At 43.8% G+C, this 17,838-nt stretch overlaps 2 protein-coding genes across 4 annotated transcripts in view; one reads left to right on the top strand and one right to left on the bottom strand.

The window, feature by feature from the left end:
• Window positions 1-1,826: 1,826 nt before the first annotated feature.
• Window positions 1,827-9,804, bottom strand: LOC142836968 (UDP-glucuronosyltransferase 1A7-like). Its single transcript, XM_075951723.1, has 5 exons — window positions 8,899-9,804; window positions 5,866-5,997; window positions 5,159-5,246; window positions 4,695-4,914; window positions 1,827-2,700 (listed from the first exon to the last, which is right to left on the bottom strand). The coding sequence occupies exons 1-5, from the start codon at window positions 9,751-9,753 to the stop codon at window positions 2,403-2,405; spliced, it is 1,593 nt and encodes a 530-aa protein (XP_075807838.1). The 5' UTR covers window positions 9,754-9,804; the 3' UTR covers window positions 1,827-2,402.
• Window positions 9,805-12,345: 2,541 nt separating this feature from the next.
• Window positions 12,346-17,838, top strand: part of LOC142837078 (nuclear body protein SP140-like protein) — a 62,866-nt gene continuing 57,373 nt past the window's right edge. For 2 of the 3 annotated variants that reach the window (XM_075951956.1, XM_075951955.1), the window contains exon 1: window positions 12,346-12,526. In XM_075951956.1, coding sequence (XP_075808071.1) covers window positions 12,495-12,526 — 32 coding nt within the window. In that variant the 5' untranslated portion in view covers window positions 12,346-12,494. The remainder of the gene's footprint in view (window positions 12,527-17,838) is intronic. The other variant, XM_075951957.1, reaches the window with a different exon arrangement.

Here is a 17,838-nt window from a genome sequence, read left to right as displayed (position 1 = left end):
ATTTTAGTTCATTTAAGTGTTTTCCCTTTTTAACTCTGTCCAATCATGAAGATCAAAGGACAACATGAAGGGCAAGTACTTTGTCTCATCCAGGCCTCTGCATAAGGTCTCAGAGGAATAGCCCACTGAGTGTCCATTACAAGAACATTCCAGCAGAGGGCAGCATAGACCCAGATATAAGCTTTTTGTTTATGCAGACAGGGTTTCTGTCCTCAAACTAGTTCTATAGACCAGGCTTGCCTCTAACTCAGAGATTCCTCTGCCTCTGCTTCCCCAAGTGCAAGCATTAAAGGTAAGTTCCACTACTACCTGGCTCATTTTTATACTGTTATATGACCAAAACAACTTATTTCACTTTAAGTAAAATTTTTAAAATTATTGGTTTTAGCTATGAATAACGTACAAATAGGTAGACATAAACATAGACACAGATTTTTGGAAGTTCTTAGTTATCTTTAAGGTTGTAAAATCTAAAGGGTGGAGACCCTCTCTCTGCCTTAGGTCTCAGCTGAGATGACCTGAGGCTATGACCTTATGACCTCTGGCTATGTTCCTTTAACAAAAACTCCTCAGCCACAGTAGACCATTGCCTCTCTGAGTTAATAAGAAGCCTCCTTAGCTAATGGGCCAATCAGTTTATAACTAATGTAGACCTTTGTGTGATTTCTTTGGGACTTAATTACTGTGGGAACTAGGCAGGACAGAAATTCAGACACCAAATATAATTCCTGGTTTATTCATGTATATGCTCCTGCTATGACAAGACACCTTCTGCTACCCTCACCAAACTGAGCCAATGAAGGATAACTTATGAACCTCTAAGACTGTAAGTTAAATAACCTCTTCTCTTAATAAATTACTTGACCTGGGTGTTTCATTATACCATTGCAAAACTGACCAATGCAGAATAATCTAGTGTACCTGAAATCTTTTGTGTGTATCTTTCAAAACAATACCCATGTTAATGAGCTTTCTATTACTGTAACAAATACCTAGGATGTAGCAGCTCATGAGGAAAGGCTTATTTGGAGCTAGCTATAGACGTTTCCATCCCTGGTCATGTGACCACGTTGCTTTGGAACCTGTGCAGGACAGGAGAACACCCAGGGAGAGTGTCCCAGAAGCTTCTTGTTCCATGATAGGGAGAGAACAAAGAGAGAGCAAAGGGCCTGCATGCCAACATCCCCTTCAAAGGAACACCCCCAGAAACCTAACTTTCTCCCTCAGGATCATTCTCTTAATGGCTCCACAACTTCTCAGCGGTGCCATAGGCCTAGGACTAAGCCATCAGCAAATACCTCTTTGGAAGATTCAGAATCAAAACTATGGCAGCAATTATGTGTTTATCTAATTATTCTTTGTCAATTAAAAACTCAGGAGCCAGATATCAGGGTAAGAACCTGAATGATCAGAGAAGCAGCAGCAAAGTGACCAGTGACCTCCCATCTCTTCCATTCCTCCACCTGAAAGGGGCTGAGACAGAGCCTCTCTTAGCCCTGCCCTATATCTGTCTGTCTTCAGTCCTCCAGAACCTCTATGGTTAATTTTGGTCAGTTAGTAGCTAGCTCTGTCCTCTGATTCAAAACAAACTTTATTGTCAGTCTTGGAACATCAGAATGCAATCCAAAGACTACCCAACACAGCAACCGTGGTTTGTCTGCAATAACTGCGGAACTGTGTATTAAAGAGCACTGCAACCACAGGTGGTTCTTCGCTTGTGTGCATGTACACATGTGTGAATCTCTTTGGTTTCCAAATTCGGTGTCACTATCATGTAGCACTTTTACAATTAGAGGATGTTTGACAATAAATATAACACCAATGGAGAAATAATAAACACAATTTGTCTGAATTTATTAGTTAGTTCTCAGTTTGGGAAACACTACAGAAGTTGGACTTGCCTAAGAATAAACTTTTGCTCTCATCAGCTCCAGATCTGCTTCACACAAGCAATGATTATCATCTCCAACACAGTCTCAAAGCATCGTCCCCTCCCCCAGAGCTGCAAAGGCCACGTCGCCCACAATACATGAGCACAACAAGGAATGACGAGCACTGGAGGAGGCCACAGCAGTCCGAGGATCCAGGTGAGGAATCTATGAGCTGAAGTGTGTGTGGGGGCAGTGATGACATGGCAGGACAATGGGACAACTGTGGGGCTGTCAATGACTACAGAGAGCCATTCTTTCCGAAACAGATGGCAAGTGTTGTCCATAGCTTCCCTGATGGGTATGGTCAGCAATTAGATTGGTTTTATTTAAAAAAAAATTGTTCTGAGTGTGAGATGTATGGCTGATTATTTCCCTAATAAAAACAAAATAAATTTAACACTGATTCTGTTTTCAAGTATCAAACTGATTGAAGAATGGACTGATACCTCCCCTTCACTTCCTACCCACTTCTCAATGGGTCTTGGATTTGTGTGACTTCTTAACTCCCTGCTTTTTCCCAAAGCATTTCCGGAAGCCATAGGAACAACATTTAAAGACAATGAAGACAACGGTCAACACGATGGCCAGGAGGAAGCCAATCACATCCAAGGAGTGGTACTGGTACCAGGTGAGGTCATGGGCAGCCGGACGCAGGTGTGGCGCCCCCTTGTTCCTCATCACGTACTCCACCCAGAACACAGCCAGGTCCAGAGGCTCTATGGGACGGTCCTTGTGGAGTCTGGAGAGGCGCATGATGTTCTCCTTGTAACTGAACACAAAGTGGTTGTTAGTCTTGGAACACCTTGTTATAACCAGAAGAGCACACCCCGAACACACACTTAATCGATATTCACTATCTCTAACAAGGAGGAGGAGGGATAGATGGTGAAATTCAGGCAGAAGGGGAGGAAGGAGAGGAAAGGGTTGATGTGGGAGGGTCTTCTGTTTTGTGTTGATTTCATTGGTTAATAAAGAAACTGCCTTGGTCATTTGATAGGCCAGTCCTTAGGTGGGTGGAGTAGACAGAACAGAATGCTGGGAGGAAGAGGGAAGTGAGGCAATCGCCATGCCTCTCCTCTCTGGATCAGACGCCATGGAGCCAGCCACCAGGTCAGACATGCTGAATCTTTCCCAGTAAGCCACCACCTCGTGGTGCTACACAGATTATTAGAAATGGGTTAATCAAGATGTGGGAATTAGCCAATAAGAGGCTGGAACTAATGGGCCAGGCAGTGTTTAAATGAATGCAGTTTGTGTGTTGTTATTTCGGGTGTTAAGCTAACCATGCAGGAGCTGGGAGGGATGAAAAGCAGGCCTGCTTGCCTCAACACTACAGGGGGTAAGGAGGAAAGAAAGCAAAAACAACAACAAAAAAGGTATTTTATAAATATTTAAACTTTGTTTCCAATTTTTCACCTTTTAGTGATTTCTTTGTAGGAAATTATAACATCATTATGGTAAAATGAAGTAAGAACAACAACAACAACAACAACAACAACAACAACAAAGGAATCAGTTGCAGATAAAGGAGTAGTGTGGTTTGAATGTGCTGCCCACAGGCTCGTGTGTAGGGATTTTGGTCCCCAGTGCAAAGGTATAGAGAGGTGGTGGAACCTTGAGGAAATGAGATGTCATTGAGAGAGAGGATGGCCTTTGCTCCAGAGCTGGAGTCTGTCACCGTGAGAGCGGGCTGTGATCAAGCAAGGGTGCCGCTTATGTTTCGTCTCTGGCATGTACACACCCTTGGCAACTCCAGGTGTCTACCATGGAGGATACACGGTAGGTAGCAGGAGACCCTTACCAGATGCATCTGCCCCGCTCTAGACTCCCCACAACTTCTCAGACTCTGAGCTAAATAAACTTTAACCCTTCATAGATGGTGAAATTCTGGGTATTCTGTTATTGCTTGGGGTTTTTGCTATTGTTTGCTTGGTTGGTTTTGTCTTAAGACAGAATCTTGCTACACAGCCTCAGCCAGCTTGGAACTGGCTATATAGCCTTGAACTCTTCTTGAACTCATCACAATCTTCCTGTCTCTGTCTCTAAGTGTTTAGATTACAAGTGTCTGTCACCATGTTGGTCTTCCCATAGGTTTTAAATACAATAGTTCCAGCAACCTTGAAAGCAATACACTAAGGTTTAAGTAGAGACAAAGTGATCTCACAGTGTGCACGTGTATGCGGTATATGTGTGTATGCATGTGTGTGTGGACGCATGGGCACACATGTTTATACAGTCACTCATAAGCCATAAGACAATGTTTTGTTCTGTCACTAACCACTTCATTTCTTTGAGGCAAAGTCTCTCATTGGATCTGGAGCTAGGCTAGTGGTCAGCAAGCCCAACAGTTCTCCTGTCTCCCGCTTCCACGATGCTGAGGCCTGGCTTTTCACATTAGTGCTGGGATTTGAACTCATTCCTCAGGCTTGCACAGCTAGTGCCCTTGCCTATGAAGAGAGCTTCCAGCTCCACCCCTATGTGACTTTTAATGGAATATTTTTCTCTTTACAGGATCTTAGAGATGAGATGCCTATTATGGTGACATTATTTTTAATTGAAGACTGTAAATCTAGGGAAACTAAAAAATGTAACAAATTCTAAGATAAAATATAAATTCCTTTTACAAGTAGGAATAATGCCCACTTTATCTTGTGTATGAATCTAGATTTTTTTATGTATTTGTTGTTGTGCTATTTTGTTGATTGCAAATGCTGTAGACACAAACACAAGCATGTTGTTTGTTTTTCTTCTCCTCTTACTTACCTCTTGTCATTGATGACTGCTTTTAGAGCATTTTCCAAATCATCAGCAGTCATTTTGATAATATTCAGGGAGATCCCAGCCCCTCGAGTTTCCATGTTATTGGCATTGTCAAGCTGGTCGCCAAACAAGGGCATCATCACCATCGGCACACCGTTGCATATCCCTTCATAAATACCATTGGAACCAGAGTGTGTGATGAACGCACGAGTCTTTGGATGACCTGAGGAGCACAATAGAGAGGGACACCAGGTTCTTCAGCCTGACAATGTCTAAATTCTGAAAAGCCCATAAGGACCATCATCTACGCGTGACCATTGTAAAAACTCTGGGAGTGGGTGGGGTGGGGTGATGTATGTGATGTGTCTCAGTCACCATCAAGCTAAGCAATCATTTAGAACATTAAAGCCTGTCATTTCCTTAATGTAACTCTGGTTTGACCTACATGGCAGATGCTCCCAACCTACCAAGCAAATCATTTTGGGGTAGCCATTTTACAAGTATTGTGTTCTTCGCAAGGTTCGATGGTCTAGGTCCGGTGTAGCGCCACAGGACCTAGTAGGGACAAAAAGCACATGCTTAAAAAAAGAACACAACTTGATTTTTTTAAGATCAGCTAGCCTAGCTAGAAAGGCCAGTCCTATGAGTAAGAAGAAGCCGGATAGGCTTTGCATGATGGGAGGTTTGGTGAATTGGCAGTCCCCAGGGCTCAAGAGCAGCATTGGCTCTTGATGCTAAAGCTTGGCAACTCGAGTGTGAGAAGCCATCAAGCCACCCTCAGTATTCCTTCATGTTTCTGCACTTCAAAGGGAAACTTTCTTCACAAGGCAAGTGGATGCAAAAGCTATCCAAGCAGGAACAAACAAAACAAAATAGCTTTTCGGAGAAACAGTCTTCATTGATGTGAAAAAACAGTATCATGCTTATTTTTTTAACAACACTCTCTCTAATACTTGGGAGTTTCCTAGAGAAAAGAGAAATCTGAGTGAGCAGACCATGTCATAGGAATACCTGAATAAATTGAAATAATAATAAAATATGGTAATAATAATAATAATAACAACTTTGTGGAATGGCAGAGGAGTTCCACAACTCAGATTTCTGCATTTAGACACTGAGGTCTAGAGTTGGAGACTAAAAGCAGACATGAAGGAGTCTTGTAGAGCCATCTTACCGTCTGAGGAATTCTGCCCAAAGCCTCGGCGATTTCCATAGCTTTCTTCTCTGGAATCTCCGAGACCATGGATCCCAGAGAGAAAACCACGATGCCATGCTCTCCAGAAGCGTTGACATAGGCTTCAAATTCCTAGAGCGAGAGGAGAAATTTCCAGTTCATCTCTTTGTTCTCACATCCCATGGGAACTGCACATATTAGATTAAAAGACATACTTTCCTCTCATGAGAATCAGTAAAGGTATGTATGTAATAGACAAAAACCATCACGGCAACTCTGTCTCCTTGTCTCCTGTCAATTCAGGAGGATTTCTTGCTTACAGGGTTATCTGTGGGGTTCCCTGGAGATGCAGAATCCAGATAAGGTGCTGATTTCCCATCAGAGAAAGAGAGGCACATACAGGAGTGCCCATGCACATGGCCGTGCACCCACGAACATGACACACGACCATACACACATGCCTACCTGTGGCCCTATGCAGAAAACAGACATTAAGTGGCATGGCAGTTCTCTCCCGCTGTACATAATTAATAAGCTAGCTAACCATCAAGAGTCTCTCAGATGGATGCAGATGTTTCCAAAGAGCATGAACAGCATCAACATGATGGCATGATGTAATAAGTTACACACAGCTGAAGGACTGCACGGAACACGGTGCTTTTATTCCTAAAACCCAAATATTCCTGGGCAAACCATGTCCTGACCCTCCCTACATGTAGACACAGAGAGGCTTCTACTAAGCTCTCTCCTGAACGTATCAGGATCCCATACCCTGTGCAGTCTTCCCAGGGGCACAGCCCTCTTCCAGCCCTCCGAAGGCCAGGCTCCTGCAGTCCACTGAATGTCAGAGCATTGTCACGTCGGTCTCACTTCCTGGGACAATCTAAAGACCAGGCTCTTCTGCCACTGTCCTGGATTTTGACCCAGAGCATCCAGGAGTTGGTTGCTCTGAGGCTGTTCTTTTCTAGGACCACATCACAGTTTTCTTCTTCCTTCCCCAGACCCTTCTTTCCTGGGGACGGGCATCCTTCTACCTCCTGATAGCGCGTAGCTTACCTACATTCCAGAATCTTTGCTCCTTCAAGACCTGTGCAATCCTGCCGGGAATGGCACAGTCTAGTTTGCCCTCCCTTACGCCTTTGTTTTCTCCCATTAAGACTATCTCTTGCTCAGACAGAGGGCTGACACCTTGCCCTATTAGAAGAGGCAGAAAGCTGCGGGAACTAACTTCCTATAAGAAGTTCTATTTAGCCAGGACCATAAAGGCAGTGTCTCTTGCCAGGAGTTATAAGGGTTAAAGAACAATTGCATATCAGACTTAAGCTGCTGGTGCCCAAATCCAGTGCCCCAGTCAAGGGCAAGCTTTATAACACACAGCTGTGTTCTCTGAGAAGCGTTCCAAACACACGGTTCTTTTGACAGTTAATGTGAAAACAGACAAATTCAACAGAACCTCCAGGTATGGGCTGCTTCAGCATTACCAGAGCATAAAATTCACTTCTCATGTCCATGAGATGGAACCCATACCTCACACTGCTTAGGTGTTCAGAAGTCCAGACAGTTAGGGTAAAACCAAGTATTCCTGTTCTTAGTTGGGGAGAGTAACAATGAAATGACTCATAATGGTATTCTGCTGTACTCATGGGTCAGTAGCTTAGTCAGCCATCGTCAGAGAAGATTCCCTCATGTAACAAATGTTAGCAAAATCAGAGACCCACAGCACGACACTACATAGAGAGACCTTGGAACACACAGCTCTCAGTGAGATGTCTCCATCCAGTCCCTCCAGTCAGAGCTCAGGGAACCTCATGGAAGAGAGGCAGAAGGAGTCGGGGAGAAAGAAGGAATGGAGGACCTCTAAAGAACAAGGCCTCCTAAATCACTCAGCAAAGGTCGTATGAACTGACGAGGCTGAAGCAGTCTGCACAGAACCTGCATGGACCTCTACCAGGCTGAAGAGACACCAGAGCTTCCTGTCTAGTCATTTGTATATTTATTTCTTTTAAATTTTTTATCTTATTTATTTATTTATTTTGGTTTCTCGGGACAGGGTTTCTCTGTGTAATAGTCCTAGATGTCCTGGAACTAGTTCTGGTAGGCCTGACTGGCCTCGAACCAACAGAGATCCACCTGCCTCTGCCTCCTGAATGCTAGGATTTAAGGCATGTGCCACCACCACCTGGCTCCCATGTAGTACCTCTGCGGGACTCCCAAAAGTGCTAACAAGTGAGTTTCCGATTCTTGCCCCTTCCCTTGGCACTCTTACTTTTCTGTTGGCTTGTATTGTCCCATTTTATATGGTGGCTTTCTTTTCTCTCATTTACATTTTATTTTCTCTGAGAAATGCACCTTCTCTGCATCCTCCATATTGTATCAATGATTCTTGAAATGCGGAGCAGGTGCGTGTGTGCTCCTATAGAGTGCAGCCGACAGAAAATGATGACGGCTTCAATGTTTGATGCATTTTTTAAAACATCTCCAAAAATCAGTAAAATGTACATTGAATGTTTTTTGTCTTTTAAACCATTTTTTTTAAAAGTTGTCATACAGAGTATTCAGTGGTATTCTGGCATTTTTCAGACGTTTTCTTTTCTGTTTATTTCGTCTCCCACTACCCTGCCTTGCCCTCCGTATGTCCTTTTCCTACCCCAGGACATCCCCCTTTCTGTCTTCATGTGGTATGTCTATCATTACTTACTGGTTTTGTTTCTCCTAAGAAAAATTTTTCTTTGTCCCTTTTCTTTCTAATTTCATGACCTTGCCACACACACAGAGAAAGGCACACATACATAGTTAAACTCAGATTGTAGCTTTGGATGTATATGTGATATCTTCACAGGTTTACACACCCATATCAATAGGGCACCAATATAGATTTGTTTCCTAACTAGTGAGTAGGCATAAAACATCTCTAACCCAGGAAGAAATTCCATATGTAGTGAGGTAAACGATAAATCACAGCTCAGTAAAGAATTTATCTTTTCTTGGCCTAACCAAAGGCTCTCTTCATGTGCTGAAGGAGAGGTAGCATACCTTGGGAAGTGGTTTTCCCTGGTGGCAGTTGATCCCACCAATGTAGACTATGTTGGGCATCATAGGTGCAGGGAAATCCAGCACAAAGTCACTGCGTAACAACCAAATGGACACTTGGCTGAAGAGGTCTTCCATAGTCACTGGGGTCTGGAGAACTTCAGAGGCAGTATCTGTAGCAGTTTTGAAAAAATGGTGGCAAAATGCACGCTCCTCCATATAGGTGATGTGGTTCCATACTCTCTCCATAAAAGTCATGGTGTCTGTGTATTTCGAGAAAATTCTGGGAACGTAAGAGAGGGGTCTGGGGCTCTGAGCGCCCTCTTCAAGATAGTGGCAAAATATAACTTTTGCAATAAGCACTGACGGGAGCGACAAGTACTTGGCAACAGTCAAGCCGCACACATCGAAAGGATCCAGAAACACAGCATCAAAAGAACTTTGCTTCAAGTACTCCACTAACTTCTTGTCGTTAAACAAACTCCTACAGTTTGAAAATATTAATTCAAAAAAACCTTTGGCTGAGCCTGTCATTAAAGAAAGCATACTTTCTTCTGGAGTTTTCCATTGCGTATCAGAAAAATACTTGAACTTCTGGTTTAGATCCTCCAGAGTGTGAGAAGTTGAGTACGTCTTCACAGTAAAATTCAGGGATTTTCCCAGTTGCCAACTTACCTCTGGCACAACTACCACTACCTCATGTCCATTGTGGATGAGCTTCTCCACAACCGACCGCAGGGTGAGCCAGTGGCTCCCGTCCATGGGCACCACCAGCAGCCTGCCTGCCTGGGCAAAGCCAGAGGCCAGCAGCAGACACACACACAGAGGAAGGGAGGCTGGGAAACCTGCAGGAGTCATGGGAGAAGCTCAGCCTGAGACAATCCAGCCGCTGAGAATCTGAGCTCTGCTGACAAAGGAGAAAGTGTGACTGAGTTAAATCTGCTCCCCCAGGAGGGCGTGTACTTGCACCATTAAGAAACAGCAATCCCTGACAATGATTTACTTGGAGAACACTGTTCAGTGTTCAAATATTATGAGGCACACTTGCTTGTATTCCATATAAGATTTTTCTAGGGCAGAGTCAGGCAATGTGAATTTAGAAATAGTTACAAAGTAATATCCTGACCCAAAGAAATCCAATAGTTTTCACAAAAAAATAAACCAAAACACCAAGTTTCAAATAATCTTGCATTTCTAGAGTAGGTCTCAAAGCAAAAGAAGACTGTGTTCCCAAGGGATTGGCTGCCTGCCACTGGGTCAAAGCCTAGAGGGAGGGTCCTTGGCCTGGTCCTGCTCACAGACAGAGTTTAGAAACAACTCTGCTGGTTGAGCAATGCTGCTTTTCTGGCGCATGTGCAGTAGAATTCTTGTTCCACCTCCCAACACTGTGTGTTCTCTGAATTGCTGACATAAGGGTGACCAGCTTCTGCACAGATCACTCCAGGGACTAAAAGCAAGCTGTTTACCATTCCTGTTACAATGTTTCCCTGGATGCATCCAATGCTGTAGGCAGCTCATATTCTATAGAGAGCCTGGGAGTCTTCTTTTTTTTTCCTTTTTTATTTTTTTTATTGAAAAAAAATTTCCGCCTACTCCCAGCCTTCCATTTCCCTCCCCCTGCTCCCACTCCTCTCCCCCTCCCCCACTTCTCTCCCCCTCCCTCTCCAGTATGAAGAGCAGTCAGGGTTCCCTGCCCCGTGGAAAGTCCAAAGTCCTCCCCTCTCCATCCTGGTCTAGGAAGGTGAACATCCAAACTGGCTAGGCTCCCAAAAAGCCAGAACATGAAGTAGGACCAAAACCCAGTGCCATTGTCCTTGGCTTCTCAGCAGCCCTCATTGTCCGCCATATTAAGAGAGTCCAGTTTTATCCCATGCTTTTTCAGTCCCAGTCCAGCTGGCCTTGGTGAGCTCCAATAGATCAGCCCCACTGTCTCCGTGGGTGGGTGCACCCCTTGTGGTCCTGACTTCTTTGCTCATGTTCTCCCTCCTTCTGCTCCTCATTGGGACATTGGGAGCTCAGTCCGGTGCTCCAGTGTGGGTCTCTGTCTCTATCTCCATCCATCGCCAGATGAGGTTCTATGGTGATAAGCAAGATATTCATCAATATTGCTATAGGATAGGGTCATTTCAGGTTCCCTATCCTCAGCTGCCCCAGGAACTAACTGGGGACATCGCCCTGGGCACCTGAGAGCCCCTCTAGGTCCAAGTCTCTTGCCAACCCTAAGATGGCTCCCTTAATTAAGATATGTGCTTCCCTGCTCCCCTATCCAACCTTCCTTTATCCCAATCCTCCTTTTTCCCCAAGTTCCCCCATCCTCCGTTTCTCACTTTTCTCTCCCCATCTCCCCTTAACCCCCTCCCACCCCACCCCCAAGATCCCAATTTTTTGCCCGGCAATCTTGTCTACTTTCCATAACCAGGAGGATAGCTATATGTTTTTCTTTGGGTTCACCTTATTTAGCTTCTTTAGGATACCAAATTATAGACTCACTGACCTTTATTTATGGCTAGAAACCAATTATGAGTGAGTACATCTCATGTTCATCTTTTTGGGTCTGGGTTACCTCACTCAGGATAGTGTTTTCTATTTCCATCCATTTGCATGCAAAATTCGAGAAGTCATTGTCTTTTACTGCTGAGTAGTACTCTAATGTGTATATATTCATTCCACACTTTCTTCATCCATTCTTCCATTGAAGGGCATCTAGGTTGTTTCCAGGTTCTGGCTATTACAAATAATGCTGCTATGAACATAGTTGAACAAATGCCCTTGTCATATGAAAGGGCATCTCTTGGGTATATTCCCAAGAGTGGCATTGCTGGGTCCAGGGGTAGGTTGATCCCGATTTCCTGAGAAACTGCCACACTGCTTTCCAAAGTGGTTGCACAAGTTTGCATTCCCACCAGCAGTGGATGAGGGTACCCCTTTCTCCACAACCTCTCCAGCAAAGGCTATCATTGGTGTTTTTGATTTTAGCCATTCTGACAGGTGTAAGATGATATCTCAAAGTTGTCTTGATTTGCATTTCCCTGATTGCTAAGGAGGTTGAGCATGACCTTAACTAAGGCTTCTTATTAGTTCTTGTAGTTTATATTAACCCATTATTCTTATCTATGTTTGCCACAAGGCTCAGTACCTTTTCCAGCAGAGCAGGTCACATCCCGCTTCTTCCTTGCCCTGGGCAGGAATGCTGAGGGACCTTCCTGCTTCCCAGAATACTCCATTTCCTTCCCATTTTCCACAGCCACCTCTCCTCAGACAGCTCTGAGCCCTGAGCTGACAGACTCTCCCACCTTTCCTTGGAGTGACCCAGGGATCCCAGTTTTCTAGAAACTTGGGTTGTCTTTGCTCCTCCCCTCTGGCCAGAGGCAGGATGGGGAAGTGCAGAGGGAGGGGGAAGGGCAGAGTGGGGGAGGAAACCCGCCACACACAAGGGGACCAAACCAAGTGTGAATGAAGCCAAGTATGTCACAGCTGAGCGGGTTTCACTTTCTTTCTTCTCCTCTTTGAAGGACCTGGAAAGAGTTCTCTCTGAACATCCCAGAGGCTCAGAGGTGGTACACTCCTTGGCTCAAGGCACCTTCAGGGCTGTGTAGGGGATGGCAGGAGGGGACAATGGATCCAGTAGCAGGTAAGTCCTTTCCCTTCTCCTTGTCCTGTGTCTCTGCTAAGATGGATGTTTGTATGTGTTACTAGGGCCTCCCAGGCTGGGTCCATGGGTCCATGGGAACTTGAGACAATGAGATCACAAGGAGATTAAGAACTGGGACAAGCCAGGAGGCAGTGGCACACGCCTTTAATCCCAGCACACAGGACGCAGAGGCAAGCGGATCTCTGTGAGTTCGAGACCAGCCTGGTCTACAAGAGCTAGTTCTAGGACAGGCTCCAAAGCTACAGAGAAACCCTGTCTTGAAAATCTAAAAAAATTGGGGTGGGGAGTACAAGCAGTTGTCACTGCTATTGGCTAGCTATTGGAGAGTCCTATACCCACCTCAACTCACCTCACTTCATTCCTTGTTCCTGTCACATAACTGGGCTTATACTGTGTGGACTTCTGGGAGGTCCTGTAGGAGTGGCCTGTTCTTCAGGACTCTGACCTCTCATCTCTCCCTAATTATCATTCTAAAAGATAACGTTGTCCAAAAATGATCATTAAGAGAAAGAGAAAACCTAATTCCTTCTGTTGCCAAGTTTTTCTCAGTTGAGTTGGGGACATTTGAGCTCTGAGTCCTCCTGTGTGGCTTAGGTCAGTTCATGGAGGAAGCGAAAGGTGATGAAGACCAATGACTAATGGAAGCAGGTGGGGATTGGGTGCAGCCTTTATGCCTTTATCTCTTATTTAACCTATGGTGGCTACATAGTGATTAGAAATGGATTGAAATTATCTTACCTTACAAACACACATGGGAAGAGGGACTGGAGAGTTGGCCCAGTGGTTAAGAGTTCTTAATGGGTTAGGTCCCCAACACCCATCCTGGGGCTTCCAATTGCCTCTGACTCCAGCTCCAGAAGACCAGACATCCCCTTAAGTCTTCCACAGGCACTGTGCTTCCTTGCAGGAGACACACATTGAGACAGACACACATATACATAATTGCAAAGGAAAATAGAAGAATCAAAACAAAAAGTGTATGGAGCTAATTGTCCTCTAACAGGGACTCAGTCAAGGCTACTTCTGGTCCTGCAACAGTTCTAAGAAAGCATCGCTTCTCCGATGAAGTTTAGTCAAAACCAATAGTGATGCCGACAGACGGCTGTCTCTTTTGGGAGTGGGGTGGTATAAATTACTGGTTCAGTTTCTTTACTACAAGCCTGTTCAGGTGATACCACTCTCAGAGTGTAAATTTTGGTAGTTTCTGTTTTTAAATATATTTGGCCAGTTTTGTAGCTGCCGTCAACCAATCTGCAGATACAGGGATGGCTGCTCTATCGTCTCTGCTGCCCTTTCAATGTCTGAGGAATTCATAGCTTGCGTCTTGGTATTTGTTTGTTTTTTTCCTTGTTAACCTGACTATAGATATAATTTAAAAAGATAAAGATAACTTTACTGATCTTTCCAAAGGAGTAGTTTTTTTGGTGTGATATATAATTACACCCCTTGGGTTTAAGAATAATTCTAATTTATTTCAATTTTATGGACTTTTACTGAATTTTTATTACATCTTTAGTTTTCATTTGGGATGAAATTGCTTTTCTTATGTTTCCTGATTCTTCAGAAGATTTTCATATGGACCTCTTTTATCATTTGATACATACATTTAATGCTATACATTTCCCCCGAGCTACTGTCTTTGGTGAATCTCAGCTTTAATTTTTTTTTTTAACTTCAGAGTAAGAGAAAGCGCCGTATTTTTACCTGTTTACACCCATAGTATTTTTTTTCAAATTAGATTCATTTATTGTATGTGTGCCAGTGTGTATATTATATATACACAGTGTGTCAATCGGGATCAGAGGACAACTTGTGAGAGTTGATTCTCTCCTTCCACCGTGTAGGCCTTGGGGATCCAACTCAGGGTCTTTGTCTACTGAGCCATCTCACCAGCTCCTAAAGTGACTCCACCATGTAGGCCTTGGGGATCCAACTCAGGGTCTTTGTCTACTGAGCCATCTCACCAGCTCCTAAAGTGACTCCACCATGTAGGCCTTGGGGATCCAACTCAGGGTCTTTGTCTACTGAGCCATCTCACCAGCTCCTAAAGTGACTCCACCGTGTAGGCCTTGGGGATCCAACTCAGGGTCTTTGTCTACTGAGCCATCTCACCAGCTCCTAAAGTGACTCCACCATGTAGGCCTTGGGGATCCAACTCAGGGTCTTTGTCTACTGAGCCATCTCACCAGCTCCTAAAGTGACTCCACCATGTAGGCCTTGGGGATCCAACTCAGGGTCTTTGTCTACTGAGCCATCTCACCAGCTCCTAAAGTGACTCCACCGTGTAGGCCTTGGGGATCCAACTCAGGGTCTTTGTCTTCTGAGCCATCTCACCAGCTCCTAAAGTGACTTCACCATGGGGGCCTTGGGGATCCAACTCAGGGTCTTTGTCTACTGAGCCATCTCACCAGCTCCTAAAGTGACTCCACCATGTAAGCCTTGGGGATCCAACTCAGGGTCTTTGTCTACTGAGCCATCTCACCAGCTCCTAAAGTGACTTCACCATGGGGGCCTTGGGGATCCAACTCAGGGTCTTTGTCTACTGAGCCATCTCACCAGCTCCTAAAGTGACTCTCTTTTCTTTACAACAGTAGTGGCAGTTTTCAAATGTATTCTATTTTAATGGTTATATTTAGACCATTCACATTTAGACCAATTATTAACACAGGGCACCATCTGAGACATTCATAAAAACTTTCATTTTACTTTTACCTCTGTCCCCAGACAGCGTCTTCTGACTACATCCATTCTCCTGGCCTCCCACTTTATATTCCTCTCTCTGCCTAGCTATATCCCTTTCTGTCTCTACTGCCCTAGTGCTGGGATTAAAGGTGTGTGTGACTTTCAAGTAGTGGGATTACAGGTGTGAGCGACCACCGCCTGGCTCTGTTTTCTTTTTTAGACTGGAAGGATCTTGTGTAGCCCAGGGTGGCCTTGAACTAGCAGAGATCCCTCTGCCTCTGTCTCCCCGAGTCCTGGGATTAAAGGTGTGCACCAACATTGCCTGGCCTCTAGTGGCTTAGCTCTGCACTCTTATCTCTAGGCAAGCTTTATTGATTAAAACATAAACAAAATATCACTACACTTTCTTTTTAGGCCTTTTCCTTTTGTCCATAGCACTTTATGATTCTTTTTTCCTTGAATTCCTTCATCAATTGCTTTGTTTTTTTCTTTTTTTTGGTCTTTTTTTTTTTTCTTTTTTAGTACTGGAGATTTCTTCTGGGCATCCTCTTGAGAATGATGTTTGGAGAAACTTCTGTATTTTATGGCTCTTTGTTTTTGCTAAACAGTCTATTTTCTTCACTGCTCATTGCTTTGTGGCATTTGAAGTTTAGTTTTGACACCGTGGCACTTTTGGGTTTCTGATTAATTTGCTGCATTGCTTTAGTTTGGCCGCAGCATTAAATTTATCTTGTGTGAAATAATTCAGCTCTAACTCCTGGTTTTGCTCCAATTCACTTATGAAGAGCTGAGTTCAGATCCCTAGAACCCACATAAAATCTGGATGTGGTGATGTGTGTTTTTAACTCCAGAATTAGGGCAGTGGACACAGTTGGGTCTCTGAAGTTCACTGGCCAGCTAATCCAGCTGAATTAATGATATTCAGGTTCAGTGAAAGACCTTGTCTCAAAAAAAAAAAAAACGTGAGAGCACCTGGACCCCTTACCCCCATACCAGGCACATATACATGAGCACACACAACCTCCTCAAGTTTAAGATAAAAATTATTGTATAATTTTGTTATATCATTACATGTGGAATATAGACTCTTTGTGAAACATAATACTTCTGAAGGTTTTTGACATTGGATATCTTTGATATCCTTTGTGTTTGTTTGTCGTGTAACCCTGACTAGCCTGGAATTCACTACATAGACCAGGCTGGCCTTGAATTCCTGGTGAACCTCCTGCCTCTGCCTCTGAAGTGCTGGGATTAGAGGTGTGCATAACCACATCCTTTTTTTCCTTAAAAATTATGGGGAATGTCTAAAGCTAGTTTTCTGGGTTAAATCTAATGTGAGTTATAAACTTCAGACTTTTAGAATATTTATTCTTAAATGTAGTAGCAATAGACCTATCACTATCACAAGTAAGGTATTTTTATGGAAATAACAATATTTTCTAAATTAACAATAAAGGATAGGATGTAATCTTGCTTTAACTTTTTGAAAATGCCTTTACTCTCTTGTTTAGGCAAAGTTCCCTGATGTCCCTGGTTACTTCTGTGTCTAATCGGCTGTGATGCCATAGCCCAGGGAACCTTTGAGAAGCGCACTGGAAACTTTCTGGAGGAGGAAAGAGATAAAGAGCAGATAGTATTTCAGTATTAGTCTGAGAAGAGCGTGTCCTCAGTGACATCCGAAGAAGTCTTGAGCAGTGTCAGGATTGCCCAGACTACACCCCACAAGTCACCATTCTCAATGATTTAGCATTTAGGTGACATTTTAAGCATTTTAAAAAAAGTTGTACCCTCAGTGACAGCACCAGTTGATGTGCTGGTGTTGATGGGGGAGGGGCTCTCATAAGGCTCCACCCCTAGATGAAGAGCTACAGGGAACTGATGGCTGCTGAGAAGAGGAGAATCAACCATTATTCTCCAGGGATAACCTCATTCTGTTAGGTTGTCCAGGGCCTAGTGGTCAACCCTAAACACATATACATAGGAACAACACTAAAAGATATCAGCAGATTCTATCTATCTATCTGTCTATCTATCTATCATCTATCTATCTATCTATCTATCTATCTATCTATCTATCTCTCATGTACCTATCTCTGTATATGTATTTGTATATATATGTGTGTGTGTGTGTGTGTGTGTGATAATAATTAAAGAAGGTATTTGAGGGGGAGTGGAGAAGGAAAGCATGGGGGACTTGAGGGAGAAAGGGAGAAGTAGAAATGATATAAATGCAGTATTCATGTATGAAATTTTCAACAACACGATAAAATCCTAAAGTAAGCAAAAGGCAAAAAGAAAGATGTGCCCTCTTTTAATGTTTTTTATTTTTTTAATTCATTATTTAGGTTAGCGAACAAAATAGTGGAGCTCATCATGGCGCCTTCATACTCATGTGTCATGGTTTTACCCTTCTCCTCCCCCACTTGCAGGAGCTGGTTCTCTCCTTCTACCCCGTGGGTTCCAGGGTTGAACTCAGGTCATCACACTAGAGGGCCAGCTCTTTGGCCACTGAGCCATCTCACTAACCCTCCTGCCGCTTGTTGTGTAGCAGGAATTTGCTGGTCGGTATTGATTTCTTTCTTCCATTAATTGAGACGGGGTCTTGCTAG

Source organism: Microtus pennsylvanicus, chromosome 17 (assembly GCF_037038515.1).
Source record: "Microtus pennsylvanicus isolate mMicPen1 chromosome 17, mMicPen1.hap1, whole genome shotgun sequence".
In the NCBI taxonomy this organism is placed as follows: Eukaryota; Metazoa; Chordata; class Mammalia; order Rodentia; family Cricetidae; genus Microtus; species Microtus pennsylvanicus.
This window is presented reverse-complemented; position numbering and strand designations above follow the sequence as displayed.

Bases quoted from the DNA above. Each gene is read 5' to 3' on its own strand.
- LOC142836968 (XM_075951723.1), bottom strand. From the start codon at position 9,753: ATGACTCCTGCAGGTTTCCCAGCCTCCCTTCCTCTGTGTGTGTGTCTG. The intron at 5,998-8,898 runs GTATGCTACCTC...CTCTCGCTCTAG, and splicing joins AGGGAAAACCACTTCCCAAG to GAATTTGAAGCCTATGTCAA. The intron at 5,247-5,865 runs GTAAGATGGCTC...TGTCCCTACTAG, and splicing joins TGGGCAGAATTCCTCAGACG to GTCCTGTGGCGCTACACCGG.